The 27,920-nt window shown below is 36.3% G+C and overlaps 1 protein-coding gene across 1 annotated transcript; it reads left to right on the forward strand.

The window, feature by feature from the left end:
• The first annotated feature begins 13,751 nt into the window (after positions 1-13,751).
• On the forward strand, positions 13,752-27,670 carry LOC135203917 (uncharacterized). Its single transcript, XM_064233849.1, has 3 exons — positions 13,752-14,122; positions 18,342-18,427; positions 27,177-27,670. Exons 1-3 carry the CDS (start codon positions 14,103-14,105, stop codon positions 27,668-27,670), a joined length of 600 nt encoding a protein of 199 aa, XP_064089919.1. The 5' UTR covers positions 13,752-14,102.
• Positions 27,671-27,920: the final 250 nt, after the last annotated feature.

Genomic DNA, 27,920 nt, shown 5'->3' on the forward strand with positions numbered 1-27,920 from the left:
TGACAGTTTCCCGTCAGCTTTGCATCAACACAGAAAACTTTCATTAGGTCTACTGGTTTCCTTTTCTTTCTTTTTTTTAGTGTTGGTCACTTTTTTCATAATGTAAAACTGCAAAACTGTTTTTCGTGAAGTATCATCTAGTGACAGCATCATTGATGGTTACGCCCTTAAATTTTAGAGAGGCCTTAATTTTTCTGACATATCTGTACAACTGATTTTTTTTTTATGTACTTGCTGAAATGTCTATATTCTTATTTTTTAGTTCATTATCTCCATTTTCCATTTTTTTAAACGTAATTCTGAACATCCTGCTTTCTTAGGAAGCTTCTTTCACGCGAATGTTTACCCGTTTTCTTTAATACTGCTAATAATACGCATGATAATAATGTATGTAGTAAGACAGTTTGTAAATAACCCAGATCTTCTGTTTGTCAAAGAAGAAGAAGAAGAAGAAAAAAAAGACAATCTTGCCATTCTTTTTCATTGTTATCTGCCTGTGCTTTCTTTCCACTCTTTTGTCCCCAAATGAAGGTGAAAGTTAAGGTAGATCTTTGTCTTCCTGTCTGTCATGGGAGAGCGCCCCCGGTCCCCCCCCCCCAACCCCCGGCCTGCGCAACCCTCCTATAACCCCCGGGTAAACTACGCAGTGTTGCCAAGTCACCTCTCGTGCCTCAAAGTCGCACCCGAGGCGTGTTTCCATTGTTCATTGGTTAAACCCCTTGACGCCAGAGAGCTCTAAATCAATCAGTCAATTACTAAAACCCCCTTTAGATCTGGGTCGTACGTGTGGTAGGTTTTCCCTTTCAAATTTACACACATTTACGCCTTTTTCAGTTAACGTCAGAGAAGTATTGAGAAAGAGCGGGGAATGGTTCCGTCTGTGTATATTTGTGTGTATTGAAAGTAAAAGCTTGATTCAACGTATGATAAATCACGTTCCATTAAGAGACGAGTCACTTATTTAAAGCATTTGGGCCGTGTTAACTACAAGGGTTTCTTAATTGAATAAAAAAAATTGCATTTGAAACAGATGTATTTTGTCTTCTCTATCGTGGCTCCGTCTGGAGCGCGTTGTTATTACTATAATTATTATCTTATGGTATGTAGGTAAGTATGTATGCATGTATGCATGTATTTATTTATTTATTTATTTATTTATTATTCTTCTTCTTCTTCTTCTTCTTCTTCTTCTTCTTATTATTATTATTATTATTATTATTATTATTACTGGCTATATGAACCGCATAAACTATATATTTTCTTTGCCGTTTTCTCAGCATTTTCAACACTTAAATCTAATTTTTCATTAACTTTCAAAATTAGCCCATTAGATAAAATAAACATGGTTTGATACTCTCTCTGAGGCAACATTTCATAGCAAGAGTATTAAGGCCAGATATTTCTCATTCTTTTCGATAAACTGGAATATTACAACATTCCTTGTTAAAGTCACGAGAGCGTGTTATGTCTTCCAAAGGTTTCTTTGTTATGGTTACTCCACGTGGTCAAAGCTTGACTTGATTAAAGTCTAAGGGAATTTTACGGCATATTTTACTTCCCTCATAATGCAACTTTATTATTATTATTATTGAAAAAGAAACCCACAAATTCAATTTGTAACTTGTTTACTTCTAAGTATTTACATTAAGTTTTACTCCACACTCGAGTACTTTCAGGCCCTTCTGTGGCCCATTCTCAAGAGATGTTTGGGATGTTAGCCTGGGTCAAGGCCCAGCAGTCTTCTGGAACTTCTTCTCGTTGTGCTGTCATTTATGCGATGGCTGTTCTGGTTTTCTTGAGAGTTGCCAATCCCCTCTTGTCGCTCTGATATCCTGAGCTGATGGTCAATGGGATTCACCCTTGTGGTAAGGGTGTGGTCACCGAAAGTCTGTTGGGCAGGAAACCTAATCTCCAGGTCAGCAGGGTCAATCTTAGCTTCTTTTAATATCAAAGCTCGGCTTATGGGATCTTCTGAGGTAAAACCTTTGTTTCCTTCAATTACTTTGATCTCTCTGATAAGCGCACCTTCTACTACCCTCCTGTGACTAATTTTGTTGCTTTTGTATATAAGCCTACTGTTTTTGAAATCCATCCTATGGTCATTTTCCCAACAGTGTCTAGCTATAGCACTCCCCTGAGAGTTAAGCTGTACTGCCCTTCTATGTTCTTGGACTCTAGTCCTTATTCCCCTACCTGATTCCCCCACATATCTGTCTCCACAATTATTGCAATTGATTATGTATACCCCCGCTACATCATCTGTATTACTGTCTTCTCCTTCCAATTTATTTTTACATACTTGTTTTTAAGGTATTATCAAATGTATATACAAATTTATATTGACTTTCTTTCATTTTTGAAGTGATTTGTTTCATTTTAGGCATAAAAGGGAGGGCAACTATTTTCTTGTTTTCTTTATTCCATGTACTCTCTACATTCGCTCTGTAAAATATTTTTCTAGCTTTGTGAGTGCCCTTTTTCTGAAACCATTCCGGGTATGCTAATGCATCGAAGCTTTTATCGATGTAATTTATTTCTTGCTCTATCTTGCAAGGGTCACACGTTCTCATTGCCCTAAGAAATAAACCTGTTAGAACCCCTATTTTTATATCATGACTATGAAAAGAGAAGAAATGAATATATGAGTTTGTATGTGTGGGCTTTCTATATGTGCTGAATTCATATCCTAGGCGTCTTCCTTGAGTTGATCAAATTGTGTGTCAGTGATACTTATTTCACGTTTGAGGGACATGTTTACAAACAAAAATATGGAGTAGCTATGGGGTCCTCATTATCACCTATACTCGCTAACATCTATATGGAATATTTCGAAACTAATCTAGTTCCTAATGTGAATGTCCCTAACTTAAAACTGCAAGGATGGTGGAGATACGTGGATGATATTTTTGCTATTCTGCAAGGGGATGGAAAATAAAATAGAAACTTTTCTAGATGAACTCAATAAGTTTGATAACAATATCCAGTTCACTTTAGAGAAAAATAACAATAATAAACTGCCCTTTTTAGACATACTCATAGAAAGAAAAGAAACAGGATATGAATTCAGCACATATAGAAAGCCCACACATACAAACTCATATATTCATTTTTCTCTTTTCATAGTCATGATATAAAAATAGGGGTTCTAACAGGTTTATTTCTTAGGGCAATGAGAACGTGTGACCCTTGCAAGATAGAGCAAGAAATAAATTACATCGATAAAAGCTTCGATGCATTAGCATACCCGGAATGGTTCAGAAAAAGGGCACTCAACAAAGCTAGAAAAATATTTTACAGAGCGAATGTGGAGAGTACATGGAATAAAGAAAACAAGAAAATAGTTGCCCTCCCTTTTATGCCTAAAATGAAAAAAAATCACTTCAAAAATGAAAGAAAGTCAATATAAATTTGTATATACATTTGATAATACCGTAAAAACCAAAGTATGTAAAAATAAATTGGAAGGAGAAGACAGTAATACAGATGATGTAGCGGGGGTATACATAATCAATTGCAATAATTGTGGAGACAGATATGTGGGGGAATCAGGTAGGGGAATAAGGACTAGAGTCCAAGAACATAGAAGGGCAGTACAGCTTAACTCTCAGGGGAGTGCTATAGCTAGACACTGTTGGAAAATGACCATAGGATGGATTTCAAAAACAGTAGGCTTATATACAAAAGCAACAAAATTAGTCACAGGAGGGTAGTAGAAGGTGCACTTATCAGAGAGAATAAAGTAATTGAAGGAAACAAAGGTTTTACCTCAGAAGATCCCATAAGCCGAGCTTTGATATTAAAAGAAGCTAAGATTGACCCTGCTGACCTGGAGATTAGGTTTCCTGCCCAACAGACTTTCGGTGACCACACCCTTACCACAAGGGTGAATCCCATTGACCATCAGCTCAGGATATCAGAGCGACAAGAGGGGATTGGCAACTCTCAAAGAAAACCAGAACAGCCATCGCATAAATGACAGCACAACGAGAAGAAGTTCCAGAAGACTGCTGGGCCTTGACCCAGGCTAACATCCCAAACATCTCTTGAGAATGGGCCACAGAAGGGCCTGAAAGTACTCGAGTGTGGAGTAAAAACTTAATGTAAATACTTAGAAGTAAACAAGTTACAAATTGAATTTGTGGGTTTCTTTTTCAATCTTCAGAAGAAAACTGAAAGAAGTTTTTGTTTGGTTCATTATTATTATTATTATTATTATTATTATTATTATTATTATTATTATTATTATTATTATTATTATTATTATTATTATTATTATTATTAGTCAGAAGATCAGCCCTATTCATATGGAGCAAACCCACAGGGAATATTGACTTGAAATTCAAGCTACCAAAGAATATAGTGTTCGCTTGAAAAAAGTAACAAGAGGAGGAAATACAGAAATAAGAGATCAGTTGTTTGATAAAATAAATGAACAAATTAACAAAATATATCGATAAAAATGTAAGTAAATTGTTTTAAGGAAGCAATGCGTTGCTTCTTCGGTTGGACTTTTGAAGTTGCAATTTAACAACGTCCTTAGACATGGAAGCTGCTCCACTTATCGTTTGAAATTAGGTTCCAGACATTTGATTGGGAATTCCAAAATTTAACTTCATCCTTGAGCCTGTTTTCCACTACTTTGCAACATATCAATTCCTGACCTTCGTCAGTATTATTGTTTTATAGGTGTCTGCGTGAACTTCCTGGTTTTATAACTTGCATTTTCATGACAGACCTCATCTATCATGTCGATATGCGCATACGTAAATACATACGTAATTATGCAGCGTCATTGCTGAGCGCAATGCAGATTTTATGTCAGTTGTTTCTGACCAGAATGAGTTCTGCATGACACGTTAGATCTGGAATTCTGCCAGTCCTCTGACTTATCTTTAACTGAGAAGGGTCAAATTATTTATTTATTTATTTATTTATTTATTTATTTATTTATTTATTTATTTATTTATTTATTTATTTATTTATTTATTGTTCTATTAACTGAGCTGTTCTTTCTGTATATCCTATTACAAACTGTTACTTCTTTCAAATGAACACTTTGGGAGTTTGTTGTCTGAGATTGAGATTAAGCTGGCCTTATGTCAGCACGGGCTCTTGCTCCTAGGGAGCTTGAATTTCAAGTTAATGACCCCCGTGGGATTGTTCCATATGAATAGGGAGTCTGCAGTGAATAATAATAATAATAATAATAATAATAATAATAATAATAATAATAATAATAATGATAATAATAATAATAATAATAACATATCTCTGGTAGTATTCTATCTATTTTGCCTCTTGTAGTTCTAGCAGTCGTTTCAGCCAAAGACAACAGGACTGACCAATGTACCAAAAAATCTTGCTAACATTTATTTAAGAATAATTGTATGCAGTAAATACCCCTATCCAATTGGGAGATTGTATACAGTGGCGTTTTAGCCTAGAAGTTAACGGAAATTCATATCAGGCCAACAAAACATAATTCCAACTCTACAAGGAAACCTACAAGAATCCGTATAAATGATCAACCTTGGTGTGTTGATCTGTGAAGAGAGGTATTCCATGATTAAGCAAGTTTAGCGTATAAAGACGTAATAGCTTGCAAGTGAGAATATTTCTGTTAATCAAACAGCGGTTTCAAATTTGGCTAGAGGAAGAACTTAAACGAATCAATTGAAAAGCAAGTCGATTCTGGGTTCGAGGAAGCGTGTTGCTTCGTTGCTGTAAGTTTGAACAGTTATTTCCTTGTACGGTACCTTGGTATTGGTCACGATTGATGGTGTTTTAGTGTTGTATAATTTATTAGAAATGTTTCTAAAAAGCGGCCATGATGTAATAACGACTATTTCTATTCACAGTCACTTCAGTTGACCTACAATCTTATTATTCATTACATCTTTTTTCTTACGTTTATTTAAAAATAAACAAATACAATATTTATATTATTTCAACAACTATAATGTTGAACACGAGAATTTGTTTGTATCTATTTCCTTCAATTTTTCCCCATACAAAATTAACACAAACCATCTCGCTTGGTATATTTCATTCAGAATCATTGTTGTGAAAATTGTGCAAATACCGCTAAGCTAATAAGACTTGAAGTGGGTTGACAAATAGTTCTAGATGAGCAGCAGTAAATTAATAGCTCTTCAGAATGCTCTGCCTCGTCAATACATTTTCATTGTGCATGAAAAGGGAAAGTATAGTCCAGATATTACTGTTTATGGGTAGTACCCTCATGGATAGACATCCAGTCTTGGAAAGAATAATTTGATTTCAATATTAGAAACAAACCGTAGGGCGGTACTGCCGCCAGTTGTACCTCACTTGGTGCACTGTAGGCATTATTTATTTATTTACTTATTTATTTTATCATTGATTTTTTTTTCAGCGGCTTTTCGGTCCTAGCTGCAACACCCTTCATTCCTTTTACAGTGCCTCTGTTCATGTTTTCTGTCTTCCATTTTACTTTCCCTTCTCTCCTAACAGTTGTTTCGTAGTGCAACTGCGAAGGTTTTCTCCTGTTTCATCCTCTAAGTCTTTTTATTGTCAGTTTACCTTTCAGCCCTGAATGACCTCATAGGTCCTAGTGTTTGGTCTATGTCCTAAAATTATATTCTATTCCTAAATCAAAATGAAGAATCTTTATGAAGATACAACCGTATCCTTTCAAGTTCAGGTACACAACCCCGTAAGCTTCATAAAGGCGAGTTAAATATCCTTTAATGGATCAGGAAGTGATGGCAACCTACTGTCCTATTCCTATCCATGGAAAACGTTACATCTGAATAATCCTAATAAGGGAGACTTATATATCCTTGAGGAAGCCTGGAAATCTCGTGGTCTCTAAGAGAGTGATCATCAGCATCAGTTACGGAAATGAAGAAGTCCTGGTAAACTGACTCATATAAAAAAAATTGGAATCTTTCCCATATAGTAGCCCCCCGGGTTTTAACCCGCTATGTATCCACCATTGCAGCGTGCTTAGTACAAACCCGTTGGCTATTACCGTAAAAACAAACAAAAGATTGTAAATATCATAAAGATAATGACCTCTAAGAAATATTAGTCACAGATAACGACCCCCGAAAACCATTGTGGGTCACTGCCTAGGAAAGATCCAAAAACTGAAATCTGGAACACTTTTGGCCTCAGTAGTTGTAAGTTAGTTGAAGAAGTTCCTCACTGGACGAGTGGGTTCCGTACTCGACTATCAATCTGGTAGTCCGAGTTCGCTTCCCGCGGCCGCTCAGTGCGGAATCTGAGGAATTTATTTCTGGTGATTAGAAATTCATTTCTCGATATAGTGTGGTTCGGATCCCACAATAAGCTGTAGGTCCGGTACCTAAGAAACCAACTGGTTCCTATAAATAATCCTTAGGGCCAGGCCTAGGAGAGCTCTTAATCAGCCCAGTGGTCTGGTTAAACCAAGATATACTTAACTTACTTGGAAATATCCAGAAATGCTCCATCTTTTTCTCTTCCAACGGAATGAGAAGATTTTATTCATCATGTCTGTCAAATCGAAAAGTATTGGCAAACTTTCTCTTGAAGTAGCTGATACAGAAAAGCGAGAGTGACTGAGTCAGGTGGTATTGGTGAGTCATAACTTTGACGACGGAGAGGTAGAGAGGGAAGCATTGTTCCTTGATGGCTTTGGTCATAACGAAAACGTAAATGGCGAAGAAATCGTTCTCACTTTTCGTTTCTAAAGTTCTTTGATTTCCATCGATTTACTGAGAGATGGGAGAGGGATCTCAAAAGAGATATTGTGTATTTTCTCTCTCTCTCTCTTATTATCTCTACCTTTATCGTGATATGTGCAAGACAGGCCTTTCACTTCTGGTGAATATTGCTCATATACCGTGAAAGGCAAGACTACTGACTGTCTCTTCTATTTTGACGCATCATTTCGACTAAACTTCAGTTTAGAAAAAAAATAAATATGTTTGAATCTTTACCATATGAAACTACACTGCGTAAAATGATTGCTGACACAAAAGCACTTAAACTAAATACGAAGGTCCCATATAACAATAATAATGCAAAAAAAAAAACTACGCCAAATGAACACATCATTCTATACAAAGATCTCTGCTGTACTTTCTTGCAGTATGTAAAAATTGTCTTTTTATTTTTCCCGGTAATTCTCGTAGTTGGATCATATTTCTGTTATCTCATTTTTTCATTTCCTTTTCTTATTGAATGAACACACTCTCGCATAGTATATCCTCCTGCGGTCATATACGAGCGTTCGTTCCCTCTGGTAGGATATGTTCCAATGGATGGAGATCCTAGCAGAGGAGACCTCAGTTCCACGGCCTGGCCGGAGGGTCGTTAGCCAGTTACAGGATGTGGTTTTATGCCTCATTGATAATTGCAGGCCTCTGAAGATGGCAACGCATTAGCAAGGACAACAGATTCTTTTTGGTTTTGTTCACCTTCTCACAGGGGATTCATGTCATCGCTTTCGCAGGATTGTCATCGTTGGTTTCTGTAACTTGCGTTTTTTTTTTATTTTAGTTTTCCCTTAAAGAAAACTACTGAGATGGCTTTGTCTGTCCTTCCTTGCATTTTTTTTTTCCTGTCCGCCCTCAGACCTTGAAAAACTTTCGAGGTTAGAGGGCTGCAAATTAGTATGTTAATCAGCCATACTCCAATCGTCAAACATACAAAATTGCAGCCCTCTAGCCTCAGTGGTTTTGATTCTAATTGAGGTTAAAGGTAGACATGATCGCGCTTCTGGCAACGCTATAGGACATGCCACCACCCTGCCGTGGCTCCTACAGCATTATACCGAGACCACAGAAAGATAGATCTGTTTTGTTTCGGTGGCCTTTATTATACGCTGTACAGAAAACTCGTTAGCGCCGAAGTAACTTAGGTGCAATATTTACTGTTTTAATTGACTTCTAAATTGACTGCATAATTTCCCTAATTTCAGGTCCTGTCATTATATGATCAGAATGTATATATATATATATATATATATATATATATATATATATATATATATATATATATATAGATATATATATATATAGAAATATAGATATATATATATATTATATATATATATATATATATAGATATATAAATATATATATATATAGATATATATATGTATGTATAGTCTATATATATATATATATATATATATATATATATATATATATATATATATATATATATATATATAGATATACATACATATATATATATATATATATATATATATATATATATATATATATATATATATATATATATATATTATATATATATATATGTATATCTATATATATATATATAGTATATATATATATCTATATATATATATATATATATATATATATATATATATATATATATAACATAGATATACGTATATTGGCAGCAGTATCTGTCAGTATTTTTGTTGCAATGCCTACTTTATTTCTCTATTAAGTTATCTATTTTTACAATTTCTTTTTATTGTGTTCAATTTATTCTTAATAACGCAAGCTCTTGTTGGAGTCGTAAGTTATTTCAGTTTAGAAGGGAGATAATGATAGTAAATATAACAGGGAAATGGAGCTTATAAATGTTGGTGTATCACATTCCTGCCAGTCATTTGGACATTACTAGTACGAATAATGAGTGAGGAGCTATACAGCTACTTGGAGGAAACAAACACCATGTCCGCTGCAATACCATATTTTAACCTTTTACTTCTGCTTCTTTTCGTCAGTCTTGCTGTCCAACCTTTCTATCGATTTTTATTGCAAATATGGGCGTTTCTCCTAGTTCCACCTTTAGATCATTGTAATTCATCCCCTTTTTCTGTCTGAAGCCGTTAAGGGCTGAGAGTGCTGGGGCACCTGGCTTGTCAGTCTACATCTGATAAAATCCACCATGTCCAGGGAACAGAAAGGTTTTCGCAAGATATTCAGAAGGACAATAGACCACCTCCTAGTGAGTAGGATGATGTCGGAGAATTGTGTTAAAAAAACAAAGGAAAACGCGGCTAAGTATAGTATGGATTGACTACAGGAAGGCCGTCGATACAGTCCCTCACTCGTAGCTGATTTAGTGCTTGAAGATGCGTAGGGTTGCAGACACTTTTCTAGCCTCTCTTTCCATTATGTTATGATACCGAGAAACAACTTTAACAGCTTCGGGAATCACACTGGCAGAGTTAAATACCAGAAGAGGAATCAGTAGAACTAAAGGCAGATCAGATACAAATGTTAACCTAACCTTAACCTGGGGTGCTATGCCCTGACCTGGCCATGGGGATTTTGCCTCCTGGGAGCCCTCGAAGAGAATCATGCATTAAATTTTAAATGCATGCAACTATTCTGCAGTAATACTGGCTTTCACTTTTCACAACTGCTGTCCATAGTTTCCATAATAGCAATGACAACGACTATCAGGAAAGCTTAGAATGGTACCAATCATCAGTCAACTTATGTTCATTGTTCATTTGACATAAATATGCAATGAAAAAATGCCAAGAGTTCGGATTCCCTTGCACAAATGATCTGACTCATAGCTGGAAATATAGAATGGCTATTAATACCATGGAAATTTAGAGGCTGACAATACCACACACCAGCAAAATAAAGTACACGTCAAAAGTGAATACTTCTACAGGATTATAGTGATACTTCTATCCAAGCTCAGTGGTGGAAGCATTGTGAAGGCAACCTGTACTATGCTACTCCAGTACTTAGATATAGTGGAGGAACAGTACACTGGACAAATGAAGACATGGAAAACGTAAAAAAAAAAAACAAGAAAACTAACTACCACTATTTTAACAGTGTCCAAGAGTAGGTGTGGCAAGGCTCAACTTGTCAAGAAGGAATGGAGGAAGTAGAATGAAAGTGTAGAGGAATGTATCGTCATCTAGAAAAGCACACTTTGTCATCAACTTAAGTACAGTAAAGATAAGCGGTTAATAATATTCTAGAAAAAACTCATCTCTGTCGACGAAGACTCGGAAAAGTGTAAGGAAAGAATTATCCGCCAAAGAAAAGAGAAATTGGAAAACAAACCAATGCACGGCCAATACCAGAGGTGACTTGTGATGCAGCTGTAGATAGCTGTTAGCAATGGTGGACTAAGGCCGAGCTGAGCATAGAACAAGGTACCACATACACAATATGTGAAAGATAGAATAGATGTTCGAATATTGGCCTCACCTAAGAGCTGCTAATACAAACAAACAAAATATGGAGTCCATCAACCACAGCAGAAGTGAATGCCTAGCATTTTAGCTCAAAATGAATACAAGAGAAGCAAGTAACAGTCGCCAAGGTCTTTCACTGGAGGATCGGCAAAGAAAATAGTGTACCATGTGGTATAACCACGTACTTGAAAAAATGCTAGCAAACGAAAAAATTCAAGGTCTGGGACTATGGAACTATGTAAGGACCGACCATGTAAGACTGGCTGGAAGATTAGACCTACTCCTGGTAAATAAAGAAAGCCAGAACTATCCAAGAGAAATTCAGGAGGAACCTAGAGAGGATAGAATGCAACAACCTCGAACTTTGCTTGCTTCTAAAAAGTGTGCTGCATGACACAACAAGGAGAATTAGGAGTATGTTAGAATTCTAAGAAAAATGGGTCTAGTGTAAGATGACCAGACTTCTGAGACAAAATCCGGGGAAATTTTCGGTTTAGAGGCGTAAAAACCTTCAAAACACGAAGTGTTTTTGTCATTAAAAAACTGAAACGGGGACACTGCCCTTTCCATTCTTAAAGCAGCATTCAATAGTTTGTCTCACCTATTTATTCTAAATTGCAAAGGAAGTGAATAAAAAAAAAGATTAACAATGAGGCTTTTTCTGATCAAAGTAGCTGAGATCAAGAACACCCATAAACAGCTGCAAAAAAGTAGGTGTTAGCCAGACACTTTACCCAAACTAAGGCCTTCTCCTTATTCCTGGCATCCTAAAATAGTGAAAATAGGACGTCATAATGATAATAATCAAAAGGGACAGTGTTTGGATTTGGAATATTGAAAGTAGTGCGTGTATTTCTCAGAGGAGTGTATCTTTTTAAGAATAGGTTTGTTTTTGGTCAGCTTCTCCACAAAATCCTGACATTGCTGGTTTAAGTTGGTCTTCGCTGTTAGCAAGACCTTCATGGTCCACATATCATTCATTAAGGAAAAAAACCCTCTCAACAGGGGCATTGCTACCTGGTAGACAGATTACTATAGATGCCCTGCAAAGCTGTTTATCATTTCCTTAGTTATATACACTGTGCAGTGCGAGTAGTACGGTGTGCAATTATGTATAGTTTGGTCAACATTTTTTTTCTCTATTCAAATTACGGATCTTTCAGTCACAGTGAAAACCGGTGACATTTCCGGGGACAGGTCACTGAAAACGGGGACTGTCCGGAGACGTCTGGTCACCCTAGCTCTAGTAGGGATCATCAGATCCTCAGGAGGCAAGGTTGGAACAGAAATTTATCTGTTGTTCATATCCTGCATTACTGATAAATCAGTCCTAAATGCTGTAGAAATATGCAGGTTCTTTACAGAGAGTGGATTCATAATTCTAACATACTTTGTTACTGTGAATGAATTAAAAAAAAAAAAAAGTCAGTGTGAACCTTTTAGTTTTCATGTTGGAACAAGAACGGATATTGAATGGGCTACCTAGGCAAGTTCTAAACTAAAATCAGTATTTTAAATTAAAAAATATTTTTGCAGATTTAAAACAAGGCTTGTAAACAAATAAAGAATGAGTTGGAGCGATGAGGCGGCACGTCTCCTTATTAACCGTTAAATCCCCACGAGAAAATAAAGGTGACATGACGTTGTATCCAAGGTCCTTTAGATATTCATTCAGAATATATTTAAAGGACCTTGGTTGTACCAGCGTATTCTTATCGAAAGCAAGGTTCTATCATAAGTTCGAGAGAGAACATTTTAACAGTCAAAGTTGAAGTAAGACCGAATTTTTTTTAGTTCCAAGAATGATGAATGCGCAAGCGTGCTAAAATATTGCACTTACTCACAAGCGGTATTTAGTATTATCATTGCTGAACGCAGATGGATATCTTTTTACGTGTGTTCACTGATCATTTAATTCAAATCCAAATAACTGACACCATGAGTCTCTCACTAGACCAATACCTGAAGAAAGTAATCAGAATTGTTATAGATACTGATCGCCTGGGTATACGAACTTCAGGAGATTTGTTCGATTAAGATTGTCGATGATCTAATAGTGTACATTATCTTTCCTCTGTGCATGTTAAATAAATAACGATTCGGCTGGGTAGCGCTCCCTGAGATTCAAATCAATAGACATGTTTCTTCCCGCGAGCTTTGTCGAAACCTTGCATACACTTGACGCCACCAGCCAAAGAGTACTAAAGACTAATCCCATTTGAGTTTAGTTATGGCCGACGCACATGTATGGCACATGTGGGAAAAGAAATGCGTAAATTCCGTTCCCTACGCATAGAACCGAGAGAGTCTATCACGCCCAAACACCTAAAGACAGTTCAAAATTATAATGTAAATAGGCTTTGAAAAAAAGAGAGGTAGTGATTGGGAATGAAAGCAAATCAGCTCTTGACTTGACACTTCTTATGGAGGTGTTAAGAATGGTATAAAAGAGGCATAAAACAAAATTTTTTTTTTTATACAATCGTGCATTATATAAGTATAGTATATATTTACATTCTTTGTAGTCAACTGAGGGGAGTGAGAGAGGGCGTTCGACAGAAGTTCGTGTGACCTAAGGCTGAAGAAGCCATAGCAATTCCAGCACTCCGCCATTACACCAGAAACATCGATTTATTTCAGTTTTGTTCTCATTTGGTCGTGTTCTGGGGAGGACCTTGCTTAAACAGGATCACGTTTACACTGCGGAGTGATAAATGAGTTCAGTAGCCCAATGACAGTTTAACATGGGTAATCGTGGTGTGTACCTCCTGAGAGAAATCTAGTCTCAATAGATTCCTTGACAATAATTTCACGATTCTACCCTGACGGATTGTCTGTTCTGCGAGTGAAATGGAACAGAGAGAGCAGAAGATGGAGGAAAGGGTTCCTGCAATGCAGTGGAAGGGTTTGACCAGCGACCTTAAATATGTGGATTAATTTATCCAGGTAAGAACAAATGTGAACATTTTATGTAGAGATCCTAGTAGTCTGCATAGTTCACTGTTTCCCAACGTTATTCAAAAGTGTCAAAAAATAGAGAAATTTCTGTAATCGACTAAACAAAATATGCCCTAGAATTTGGTTCAAAGTCGAATCTGCACCGTACTGAATGAGAAAGAATGACTAACCTACTTTATATTTTTTGCAAACATCTAAATTGATACGTAATCAAAAGTCTTAAACATTTACACTACTAATTCTCTTTATGAATTCGGCTATTCATTTAAATAGCATACGGGTTTTTAAAGAAAATTATATATAATGGCAGGTCTCATTTATTTGTTTATGTCACAAATGATCTCATACAAATTCTGCCAGTATTAAGGAATGTAAGATTTTTAATTGCGTATAAGTCGACTATTTTCGTTTTTTTCGATCTCGGTTTGAAAAGTCCAGTGGGCTACACCGGGCCTCTTATAGCCTCTAACTCTACTGCACTTAAGGCTCGGCCTAAGGCAAGGTCCTGCCGTGCTGGCATAAGACTAGTTGCATTTGTGGGTAACCTAAATTACCTAATGCCAACCACCAACCTTGTTTACAAGTGTGAATACGGACGCCATTGGCAGTAACCACCATTCTCACTGAAGTTGCTGAAGGGTATGGAACAATAAAAAATCCTCTGCGTAATAGTTTTACAATGCTGCAATGTACAAGCCACAGCTATGCTTACCAACTATAGAGATGGATCCATCTGCTATCGTCTTCAGCGTCATTTTAAATAACCCAGGTACCCTGATACGTACTTGTCTTTATAGAAAATGGGTGTACTCTTGAACAAGGCCGATCCGATCATGCATCGAATATGTGTTAGTGCTATAACCCATAAGTTTTTTTTTTTTTTGTGGGGTGGGGGGGGGGGCGCCCAAGTAAGGGCATATTCATACATATGCATATACATAACGAAAAGTATGTTTGGGCGCTCTTGTTTATATTTATAATATTGATTATTTTCATGTGTATTATGTTATTGTAAGGTCTGAAAGACACCACCTATAAATGTTATCGAGGAGCTCTCATGCCAGGAACTGACAAACTTTATAAGTGAATAGAACAATGTTTCCTTTCACAATGCTGTTGTAATCGCCACATTCTGTAATTAATCATTAGATTTTTCATATATATACCTAGTCGTTACTGGTGTTGTTATTTTAAGCACAATGTGCTGGTACAGGTTCTTGATCCAAAAGGACCCTTAACCCATGTGACGACTTTATATTCTAGGCTTATGCAATGTTTAAAGATTACGCCAGGCGTTTCTGCAATAATGTATTTTATAATTAACGTCATGAATTACGCTTAATATATTTAAACTGGGAATGCTGAATAAAATAAAAACCAGATCTTTGTAAATAAATCTGTTTTCATACATAGGCAACAATCTAAACATTCAATAATGCAATAGTTCCTTACGTATGCATGAAATAATTTTTGTTTTTAAATTAGAGCCATCACTACATTTAAAATGATTGCTAAGTCACGAATTACAAACACTCATTCCCAGATGTTCCTAATTGCACTTGTGGCAAGTTTCAGACGTAAAGATGTTTCACTATGTTCCCACACTTCCAGAGTTTTCCCTTCGTCCACTCTTGTTAATTTCAACAATGTTCGCATCGAGAAACCTTACTGAAGCTCTCCTCTCTCTGATGGTCGGACTTGGATCTTCAGAAGTTCAGATATCTTTGGCAGTGTACCTCTTCTCTTTCAAGTGAAGCACTGATTAGTTCTAGGTCACTCTCTGCATTTCATTTATTTGTGGATGCATTGCTAATATGCATTTCAGGGACCGCGAGTCATCGTTTTTCTTAAATATCTTTCAAACTAATTATTCGATCGAAATGGTACTCTGACACGGTATACAAGACACCTCGCCCTATTTTTTGGTAATATAGCACATTTTCAAATGGTGTTAGTTATGGCGTTTACTCTTGACTTACAAAGTGTTGCCAAGCATTGCCAACCTATGCTTTCAAACGGGCCCATCCCGCTCTTTCCTCCCTCCCTCCCTCACCCTTCCCCTCCTCATCCCTCCCTCAACCCACTTTCCTGGTCTTCCCGTCTACTCCTCCCGCCCCTTTCCTGCCAATTATATTGTACTGAGTAAACTTGAATGTAATAAATATGTTGGATTTTGTAGGATCTGCGTTCATTTAATGATTGTTATTGTATTTTCTTAAATTCTATAAAGGGGAGTAAGCTAAAGAGCGTATGAACATCACCCTTTTCTCCAGGTGGGGGGAGCTTTGTCTACTTCCTTGATGCTTAGCAGATGAATTGCCGTAAAGGAAACAAAATAGAAAATGGGTATAATTTGGGGGAAAGAACTGTCATAATGTCATTGTATATCTGCGTTTCTATATTCATATCACACTGCCATTTCGTTTCTATTAATCTGACGCCAGCAATGAAGATATAATTCTTGAACCGTACTGAGTTTAGTGAATGAATTGTTTCATGCATCTTGAATTATATTACTTATCATTAATGTAAGTGTTACCTATTACCCCATTTTCAGGCATTTAACAGACATTTTTTGTTTGTTATAAAGAAGGTATCCAGTTTTCGCCTCATTCATAATCTGTTAAGAAATCAATATCCTTGTGTCTTTCACAGGTTTGTATTTATTTTGCAGCATCGCAAACTGTCATAATTGAAGAATCGCTCGATTTTTATTCCTTGACGGCAACAGACCAAAAATGCTGGTGATATCTATGTATCATTAGATTTCATCACTTATATAATCTGAATATCCTTGTTGCTTATGAATTTGAATGATTTTGAATGAGTATAAAAAATTAAAATGAATATGTTGTTTGATCTAAACACTTTCCCAAGTGATATTATGTTTTATTTATAGACTATATTTATACCTATATTTTTAGCCATCAACGCAACACACACATATGGCATTATGCAGTGATGTATCATACTCAATAACTATCGTGGAATCCTCAAGTCTACCTTAGTTCACAAGTGCATCTTAAAGAAAACGGAGATGTTTACTTTATCATTACCCCGTGACAATCGGGTAACCAAAATTAAATCACGTAGTTTAACCGACAACCCAGTATATAATTAACACTAATATTTAGAGTGGTAAAGGAATTGTGAAATTGGTGTGTATGTCTCATTCTCGCGATCATCCATGTTATTACTGTCGATGTTGATAATTACGGGACCTACAGGTTTGTGGATGTTATCCTTGGACCAGTATTCATCCTCGAAGGCTCTGGACCGTCTCACTTACCTATTGAGATTGATCCTGAATCTATTGTTAGCTTTCCCATTTTATGGTTTGGAGTCGTGTTGCAAATGCATTTCTGCAGCGACGCGGCCATAACAGCGATGAAAAATCCGTCGTCATCAGTGAAGCGGTGGATGCTTCTAGTGCGATTGCTAAAGCCGACAGGCAACCCTTTATCATTACGGTATTACCTAACACCCCGAGGACACTATAATCCGAATACATTGGGGAAAAAATAACCATTATTAAGATCATTATGTCAAACCTCCCTATCCTCTTCATTATGAACTCTCCAATTATCTGCTGGTACTGGAAAATATAATGGAAAACGGTATTTTATTCCATATTGTAAATTACATAAAGGTATTTGAGGGAGAAATGAGAAGCGCCGCGATAAAGAAAGAGTGAGAGAAAGGGAGGGAGGGAGAGGGAAGGGATGGAGGATAGCGGGCGTCCGAATCTGTAAATGACTCATACGACTTTACTTTTAAAAGTCAAGAGTAAACGCCTAAACTAACACCATTTGACAATGAGCTATATTACCAAAAATTAGCGAGAGGCGTCTTGTACAGTGTCAAAGTACCATTTCGATCAAATAATTACTTTGGAAGATATTTGTGAAAAACGATGAATTGCGGTCCCTGAAATGCACAGATCTTCATCAGTACTGTTATATTTCTAAGTGAAAATGGACACGCAGTTCCTTTGCATATCCGTAATTATACGTTCACGTCCCCTAATCTGTTTTGATATATTTTCCTCTACTGTCTGGATCAGATTCATTTTAATCATTCATATTATGCAGTGAATGACAGACTATTCACAAACGCAGATTCACGTTACCGGGTCAAATCAGTTTGCATTCTATACTCACTTAAATTTTATATAAGTTCATCTTATGTAACTCTCCTTCATTTGCAGGCAACAAAGCACCAAGAGAAGTTCCCCCCAAATGCCAGCAGCCGCCCATTCTTCCATCCCTCCTCCAGGACCGCCCTCGCGGCCAGGTGTGTTGAAGTTCCTCCCATCGTCTCCCCTTAATAACGCTTCTGCAGCCAGTTCTTCTTCCGCTGCTACTGCCTCTGCCGCCGCCTCCCGTTTCTCCCCTGCCTACCGCGGCCATAAAACTGTTGCTAATGTCCCCCCTACCTCTGCTGCTGCTTCCGCTAAACTCGCTGGAAGATGTAGTAGATCTGCTGCTCCTGCTGACGCGCGTGCGACAAGTTCCGGTGCTAGCAGTGGACGAGCCAGGGGCGAAGGTGAGCTGGGCCATGAATCCAACGCACCCATGACGCAAAGGCCACTTGAAGGGTTACCTGTCCCGCCCCCCAGCAGATTCAAGCGTTTCACCTCATTCCTTTGGAGTTCGAAGAGAGGTGAGTGCTGCCTGAGGCTACAGACTCGAAGTACACCGTTTCAGGACTTGAATAATTTAAAGATGGCCGTTGATTTCAATTCGTTCATTTTCAGTTATTCATTCATTCTTTCATGAACACTTTTTGAACGGAAGGGATACAGAATGCGAGGTGACCACGCCAGTATGTGATTAGAAGTATTTGTAAGAAAAGGAGATTTATTAATAAAAACAGTTGACAGACAGTGTGTGTGTGTGTGTGTGTGTGCGTGGAAGCCACTGCCAAATTATCGCCGTAATTAATTATTTATATATATTTCGGCCGAGTGCATTTTAATCTTGTAGAATTGCTCGTAATTGCCGTAACATAGTACACACACAGATAATATATATATATATATATATATTATATATATATATATACATACGTATATATATATATATATATATATATATATATATAATATATATACATATATATATGTATGTATATGTATATATATATACGTATATATAATATACGTATATATTTATATATTATATATTTATAGAAGACTAGTAAGGGGGCTCAAGCCCTACAGATATCACAAGGCGGAGAGGTAAAGGCATGTCTCAGCGTACATAATTTATTGCCGACGTTTCACATCGCTTCGATGCATTTTCAAGGCTGGGAAATTGATAAAAATACAAACATATAAGACTCGTCACTGATAAAACACGGTATAATATTTAAAACTGGACACTAAAACATTTAAAATGTAAAAAATTGCTATACAACAACAATAGGTTGGAGAGACAACCTACCAGAGTATAAAATAAAAGGTGACTGAAGGACAGAGCGGGGAGAAAGAAAAATTATAATAAAAAACACCCACACACACAAAACTATACAAAAGACGAGAGACAGAACTTAAGAAAACAAACAAGTGGTTAGGCTATAAACAACTGAACTGACGAGGACTGGGCATTTAAATTCGGTACATTGGTTTTGATTAAAATGGATTCCAATGTTAAAAGTTCATCATCCTTATTGGCTGATCGAATAATTTTAAAATCATCTATGTCCAAGCGGGAGCGACAGGTAAAAGTGTGGTTACGGATGCTAGATAGCTCAGGATTGGATAGTTTGCATCCTGTTCGGAAACTGACTCCTTTGTGGGCGCAGAAACGGACTTGTAGCAGCCTCTTCGTTCATCCAACACAAGTACCCCGATTACATCTGGTATAAGTGTATTTATAAACTATGTTGGACATCAAAGGCTGGCTTAATCTGTCTTTGGCTCTGAAAAGAGATCGGATGGTTAGAGGATTTTTCGGAATTAATTTTAGGTTCAAGGCTGGTAATTCATTGTTAATTAATTGTATAACTTTCTTTTTGAAGGAATTGTCATGGAGGAAAGGGAACTTAGCATAGATGATTAACTTGGGAACGATATGTATAGGAGGTGGGGGGTTCATTTTCATGTTTAAAAATTTATTGAGAGTTATATGAAAGTGCACTGACGGGAAACAGTAGTTGTTAAAAAAGTTTACTAAAAAGTCTATTTCGTTGTGGGAGGGCGTCCCACTTGGACCAATTCTGTCTTCACTTAACACCCCTAATTATAACCTTGCCAAGTACCTTGTTCCTCTCCTAGAACCACTCGCCCATAGTACCCATAACGTGAAAAACACATCTGATTTAAAAAATTATATTTTAAAGCAAGCTTCTGATCTCTTCATGGTAAGTTTTGATGTTGAGTCCTTATTTACCAGTATTCCAGTTAGAGAAACTATCGAAATTATTTTAGATAAACTTTTTCCTCTGTCTGACTATTTTTAAAGGTTTTACTCGTCCGTTATTTAAGCAACTTTTAGAATTGGCCGTGCAGGACACGACTTTTATTTTTAAAGACTTGTTTTAAGCAAATTGAAGGGATGGCGATGGGCAGCCCACTTGGTCCCACCTTCCCCAATATTTATATGAACTCCCTGGAGGAGACCATCTTTGACAGTTGCCCCCTCAACATTTACCCCCTATTTTACAGAAGGTACGTGGATGACACGTTTGCATTGCTTAGGTTTGATTTTAATGCTGAAGCTTTTTTAGAATTTATTAACTCTCAACATCCTAATATTAAGTTCACCATAGAGAAAGAATCCCATAACTCCCTACCATTTTTAGATTTACTTGTTTCCAGAGACAATAATAGCTTTCATACAGGAATTTACAGAAAGAGTACATTCACAGGCTTAGGGACAAATTTCTATAGCTCATGTAATTTTAATTTTAAATTAAATGCCCTCTCCACCCTCCTTCATAGAGCCTTTGTCCTCACTTCCAGTTGGGTCTCTTTCCACAACGAAATAGATTTTTTAGTAAACTTTTTTAACAACTGTTTACCGTCAGTGCACTTTTATAGAGCTCTCAATAAATTTTTAAACATGAAAATGAACCCCCCACCTCCTATACATATCGTTCCCAAGTTAATCATCTATGCTAAGTTCCCTTTCCTCCATGACAATTCCTTCAAAAAGAAAGTTATACAATTAATTAACAATGAATTACCAACCTTGAACCTAAAATTAATTCCGAAAAATCCTCTAACCATCCGATCTCTTTCCAGAGCCAAAAACAGATTAAGCCAGCCTTTGATGTCCAACATAGTTTATAAATACACTTATCCCAGATGTAATCGGGGTACTTATGTTGAAGGCACGAAGAGGCTGCTACAATTTCTGCGCCCACAAAGAAGTCAGTTTCCGAACAGGATGCAAACTATCCAATCCTGAGCTATCTAGCATCCGTAACCACACTATTACCTGTCGCTCCCGCTTGGACATCGATGATTTTAAAATTATTCGATCAGCCAATAAGGATGATGAACTTTTAACATTGGAATCCATTTTAATCAAAACCAATGTACCGAATTTAAATGCCCAGTCCTCGTCAGTTCAGTTATTTATAGCCTAACCACTTGTTTCTTTACTTAAGTTCTGTCTCTCGTCTTTTGTATAGTTTTGTGTGTGTGTGGGTGTTTTTTATTATAATTTTTCTTTCTCCCCGCTCTGTCCTTCAGTCACCTATTTTTTACTCTGGTAGGTTGTCTCTCTAACCTATCGTTGTTGTATAGCAATTTTTTACATTTTAAATGTTTTAGTGTCCAATTTTAAATATTATACCGTGTTTTATCAGTGACGAGTCTTATATGTTTGTATTTTTATCAATTTCCCAGCCTTGAAAATGCATCGAAGCGATGTGAAACGTCGGCAATAAATTATGTACGCTGAGACATGCCTTCACCTCTCCGCCTGTGATATATATATATATATATATATATATATATATATATATATATATATATATATATATAAATATTATTACCTAGAGCAACTGGGAAAATGTTGTCTCTTTTAAATTTTCCCAGTGGCTTCAGCTAATAAACAAAATCACATGCTTACTTTTGTGATTTCTTAGTATACACACACACACACACACACACACACACACACATATATATATATATATATATATAATATATATATATTTATAAATCATATATAACATATTTAGACTATACACACACATTATACATTAAAATGCGAAATTGCCATTTGCCCTGTTTTCAGAACAATCGCAAAAGATTCCAAATCGACTCTTTGATATCTGAAAAGTGCTATATAATTAGAAAAATTGATGACAGACTCTGGAGAAGCTGGTATCAATGCATTTCGTTATTCAGCTGCAGCTGTTTGGTATTTTGAATTTAACCAAATATATTTGGCTAAGGTCTGGACAGCGGGTAAAATTTGAGACATAAGCTGCCGTTAGGTAAAACGTGAACATTAACTGCGGCAATGGCATTCAGTCCATTTTTTTTTACCTCACTGAAGGATTTATCGAGTTAAAAGAAGGGCTTTGACTAAACAAAAGTATTCAGTCGTATTCTTAGAAGTCTTATTATTATTATTATTATTATTATTATTATTATTATTATTATTATTATTATTATTATTATTATTATTATTATTATTATTGTTGTTGTTGTTTTGTTGTTGTTGTTGTTGTTGTTGTTGTTGTTGTTGTTGTTGTTGTTGTTGTTGTTGTTTGTTTTTGTTGTTGTTGTTGTTGTTGTTGTTCTAAGAGGTCCCACAATAATAGAATATTTTTGCTAATTTAAAAACCTTTTACAAAGCTTTCGAACCCTTCTCTGGGTTCATCTTCAGTCAAAAAAAGATGAACCCAGGGAAGGGTTCGAAAGCCTTGTAAAGGGTTTTTAAACTATATACGAACTACAAAATTTCTTTATTTTTGTGGACCTTTTAGAACATTATAATACTCTCGCGATAGAGTTTTTCCTAACCAAACAATTATTATTATTATTATTATTATTATTATTATTATTATTATTATTATTATTATTATTATTATTATTATTATTATCTATAACTCTGCGTAAGATATACATAAGCGTTAGTGGTGATATTCCCCGCCTTGACCAAATCACAGCATGGAAAGTGTTACCAAAGCGTGGCTAATTCTTCTCTTCAATGCTCTTCTCAAATTTTGAATCTCGCGAATCTTAATGAAAAAGGGCATCAACAAAAGAAAAAGAGCGATACCTAGTTGTTATCTATAGGACTTATTTCCATTTGTTAATTCATTTCATCGAAGGAGATTCAATGAGATTTTCCATGAGATTCGTTCCTAATAGCAGCGTAAAATTCCTGAGATTAGTAGCTTGCGAGATCTTCAACAATCCCTGACATGCTCCGGTATACTGGACAAAATAATTGCTAATACCGAGAAATTACTTATGAAATGAGCACTATACTCTGTTTTTTTTTTTCATCTGTCCATCCGCCTGTGGTGTTTTTGTATGGTAACACTGCGTCCCGCGCTTTAGATAGTTACACTATGCGTAAGTTTTAGGTAAATAAAAGGATATCTGGGTGTACATTTGTAACTGAAAAGTGTTTTAATAATTTACTGATTGCGAATTACACCGTTAATATTCGAAATAGGATATTATTATAATGTTGAATGTAAGCTGAATGCAGGATCCTGGCTGAATGCAACTATCTAAAGCCCGGGACGCAGTGTTACCATACAAATACACCACAGGCGGATGGACAGATGGAAAAAAACAGAGTATAGGTTATCGTAAAATGCGTTTGAATGTCTGATTTACAACTTGAAGGAATGGTGATAAAAAATTGAGGCAGTGAACCACAATTATTATTATTATTATTATTATTATTATTATTATTATTATTATTATTATTATTATTATTATATACATTGGCTCACTTTTGTCAATATAAGCCTCAAGTATACAATGCTCTTTCCAGTATAAGATTCACTGCAATGGGCGAGGCATTATTATGCAGAATAATCTTACTCTTCTGAAACTCCGCCCCTGTTTATATTATAGGCATACTTATTGTAGCCAGTATTTTTCTAGTGTTTACAAAATATGCCACTGGAGTATTTTGGCAGCCGTCGATATAAATGGGAACACCTGTCAAAAACTCATCGGTTGCATCATCATACTAAATAGCACCTTTAATTCTGCTGAAATCTTAAATCTTCCATAATTGAACAATGTCTGGATAACCATGAGCTGAATTACTCAAACAGCTTTTAAAGAAGTGCGGTACTGGTCTCTTAGATTCTGCTCCTCCGTACATATACTAAGCATTTCGTTGTAATCTTTCCTCTCTAAAGTTACTTTTAAGATATACTGAATCTTCGAGAAAAGCGTGCATTTCGTCGACCGGGTAATCCTTACACTCACCCCTCATTTTTTTAGAAAACGTTTTTAACCTTTCTCTTGCTTTGACATCTACGTTCACTCAAGTAGTTTACTCTGTTTTCATTCTCTCTAATACGCCAAGTGAAGCATTTTCTTCGTGAAAATGTCCAGGCCTTTTGCGGCAACTCTCATACCGGTAAGAAAAGTTATGTGCATTTGACAGTCATCTTTGCGGATACCGCGATAAATTTTGGGCAGTCTTAATGGCAGTACGATGCCTTTTAATTTTTTAAATAGTTATTCCTACACGTTATAAACCAGACATTCAGGCCCATTTTATATCGTGTGAGATCTCATAACGTTGGCTAGAGTTCGATCTTATGAAATTTCTACTGAATTCATACACTTTGTGGGAGTTCGGAAAGTCCCGCGTCGTTCCTTGCTGTCAAGGTCTGTAAAACACGTTGCAGTTTGGCATAAGGTTTCCAAGCCCTACTTAGTATTTTAGGACTCACTTTCTTTTAGGAGTTTCATTTCCAGCTTCTTTTTCTAACCCAATTTTTATCGTTCACGTTGCTGGGATTGCCTTATCTCTTTTTAAATGGCAAAAAATATTCCTGAAAAGTTTTCAGCAATTGCCAGTTGAAGTCAGTTGATATCTCTGCTACAAGAGAAACAGAATAAGCTGGGTGAGACAGCCTTGGACTATTAAGAATGAATGACGCAAAAAAAAAAAAAAAAAAAAAATTGGTCCAGACTTGGCCATTACAGCGAGGATAGAAATAAATAAATGAATAAAAAAATACAAATAAATAAAAATAAATAAAAAATAAAAAGAAAGAAATGAAAAAATAAATACAAATGTTTGCTTGTAAAACAGAACGAAAAGGATGAAACGGATCACGTTTTTTGCAAGTCACTCTCGTTTAGTATAGACTAATGTTTCCCTGAGTAAATGTATCTCGTAAACGCTATTCGAATGTCGCTAAAAATCAATGCCTTAAAGTTCTTAAGACGTTAATGAGACTTAACATGTATATTTTTTGTATCTTCACTTGTTATTCTAGTAGAATTTCGAGAGAAATTTGGCTTCAGTGTTATTGAACGTTCAGCTAATTATACAAGAAATACTCACATCATCTGCTCAGTTACCAGTGGTTGCTTTGGCACAAATACCATGAAAACAGAAAGGATTTTTAGCGGAAACGTTAGGTGATCAACCCCCACAAACAACACTCACAGAGACTTGAAACCCTGCATCACTCTTTCAGCCTCAGTGGTTCATTCCATTAAATAAAAAACTAATTCGTGCATTTTCTTTTACAGTTCAAAGGTCAGTCACTGGGTAGTTGGAGCACTTTTATGTTTACTTCGAAGTTTTGCCAGTAATTTAATATTTTCCACTTTCTGATTTAGGAAGCTCAGGACTATACCTGAAGTCATGATTTCTTAATAATGAAAAACAATTCTTTTGAGAACCTGCAGGAACAAGACGCCGACAGAAACGAGTGAATTTTGGTTGCTGCAATTCTTATTTTCTCTTCAAAATTGAACATGTGATGCAATTAAGGCTGGCAAAAATTGTTGGTTACTTCTGTTTATCTCAAAAGTTGAATGTGTTTACCGACCATAAAAATTATAAAAATTTGATCCACAATAATTTCTTCAAGTAAGTAGTGATCCAAAATATGCAAAAAGTGATAGATTAATAGTTTCAAAGTTTTAATAATTTTGAACAAAAGTGAAATTGGATTATTGTGATAAACTGATTATCAAATTGCTGCAGTAATTTCTTAATGACAAGGGTGCACCTGGTTCAATAAAGATTTCGACGTTATTCATGAAATGTTTTCTAGTCAGAGTATTTAATTCGCTTTTTATATATTCAATTTGCCTTGATGTGTTTAGTGTTGTTGTTGTTTTTTCTTTTACCGATCGCCGTAAAGCGACTTTGACCTTTAACCTCTGTACCACATTCTTCTGTTCATTTGTTTTTGAGGTGGGAAAACAAAAATTGGACAACAGTTAGCATGATCTTTCATACAGGTATTTCATCGTTATAGCTATTTGAATGTTTTAGTTTTGATATGGGGGCTGACTGCAACTCGTCATGACTATTACGTTATCCTGAGTTTGAGCACGTTTCTACTTGTTTATCTTGACAAGGTCATGAAGAGGTTTACTGGATAAATCACGAGGATGAATTTCGAAACTGATTCAAGTATGGCTGTGAATTGATTGCAGACTAATGCTTTTCAGAACAGGAGGACTGATAATTAACTTGTTCTTAAAAGTCAATCATTGCAGAAGTTTATATGAGACAGCCTTTAAATGTTGCTTTTATCATTCAGTCCAAGATTTATGAAATATGTATCAGCACATAGTTATTACTTGAAAACGGTTTTCAGAAGTTTATGTAGGTTACTATTATAGAATATATTTTATCAGTAAGAAAATACTTGTCTACGTTAGTATTTCAAACTCCTTTCATGATTTAGAGATAGTCTATGTATGTATTACGTTTCCTTTTATAAATTTAATAGAAAATAGGAAATCAATGTTATAATTTCTTGGTTTATCTGAACTTCTTCAAAGTATTCAATCGATACTTTTTTCCAGGTATTTAGTAATTGAACTTTGATAATGAAAACTGATTTTTTTTTTCAGAGAGGAGAAAATCTGGCGAAAATAAGAAGAATGAAAAAGAGAAACCGAACAACCAGTCGGTCTCTAAAGAAAAGACGAAGTCTCCTCTTTCAGCGCATCAGTCACCGGAATTTATTGCTGGAAATTATGGGTCGCCTTCCGTGGGCGCAAGGAATGCTTGGGGCTCTCCAACCCGCCAGTCAGACGAAACGGCAGCAGCAGCAGCAGCAGCAACTAAACCTGACAGGGGCTCTTGGAACCGAGATGCCCGAACTCGAAAATCTTTCAGGTTTTCCGGGCACATTACAGATTCTGGCGCCGATAGAAACGTGCTGCCACTTTGGTTAGAGGAAACGAGCGGCGCCAGGCAAAGTGGACAGAATTTCAACAGCAACAGAAGTGAAGTGGGTTCCAGCGATGCTTCTTTCGAGTCGAGGTGGGATTCTCTGAATGGTGGGAACAAAAAAGCAAACGCAAGTGTTTCACTGTCCCTCCGCCTGGATGGAGGACGTTGACCACATGTGAGGCCAAAGAGAAAAAAGCCAGTCAAGAAAAACCCAAGTTTTTGCCCATCGTTTACAATTAATGACGCTTCGAAATGCAGCTTAGAACCAAAGGCATCTGCTGACATCCGCCCCCTTTCTCCTCCTCGAACTGCTAGCGCAGAAGTTCCGCGCGTGACTACTATTGGTCCTGTCAGCAACAACAACACGCATGATGCTTTCAACATGACTGAGTTATCTGCCAATGTTGACAGTGTTACTA

Source organism: Macrobrachium nipponense, chromosome 44 (assembly GCF_015104395.2).
Source record: "Macrobrachium nipponense isolate FS-2020 chromosome 44, ASM1510439v2, whole genome shotgun sequence".
Taxonomy (NCBI): domain Eukaryota; kingdom Metazoa; phylum Arthropoda; class Malacostraca; order Decapoda; family Palaemonidae; genus Macrobrachium; species Macrobrachium nipponense.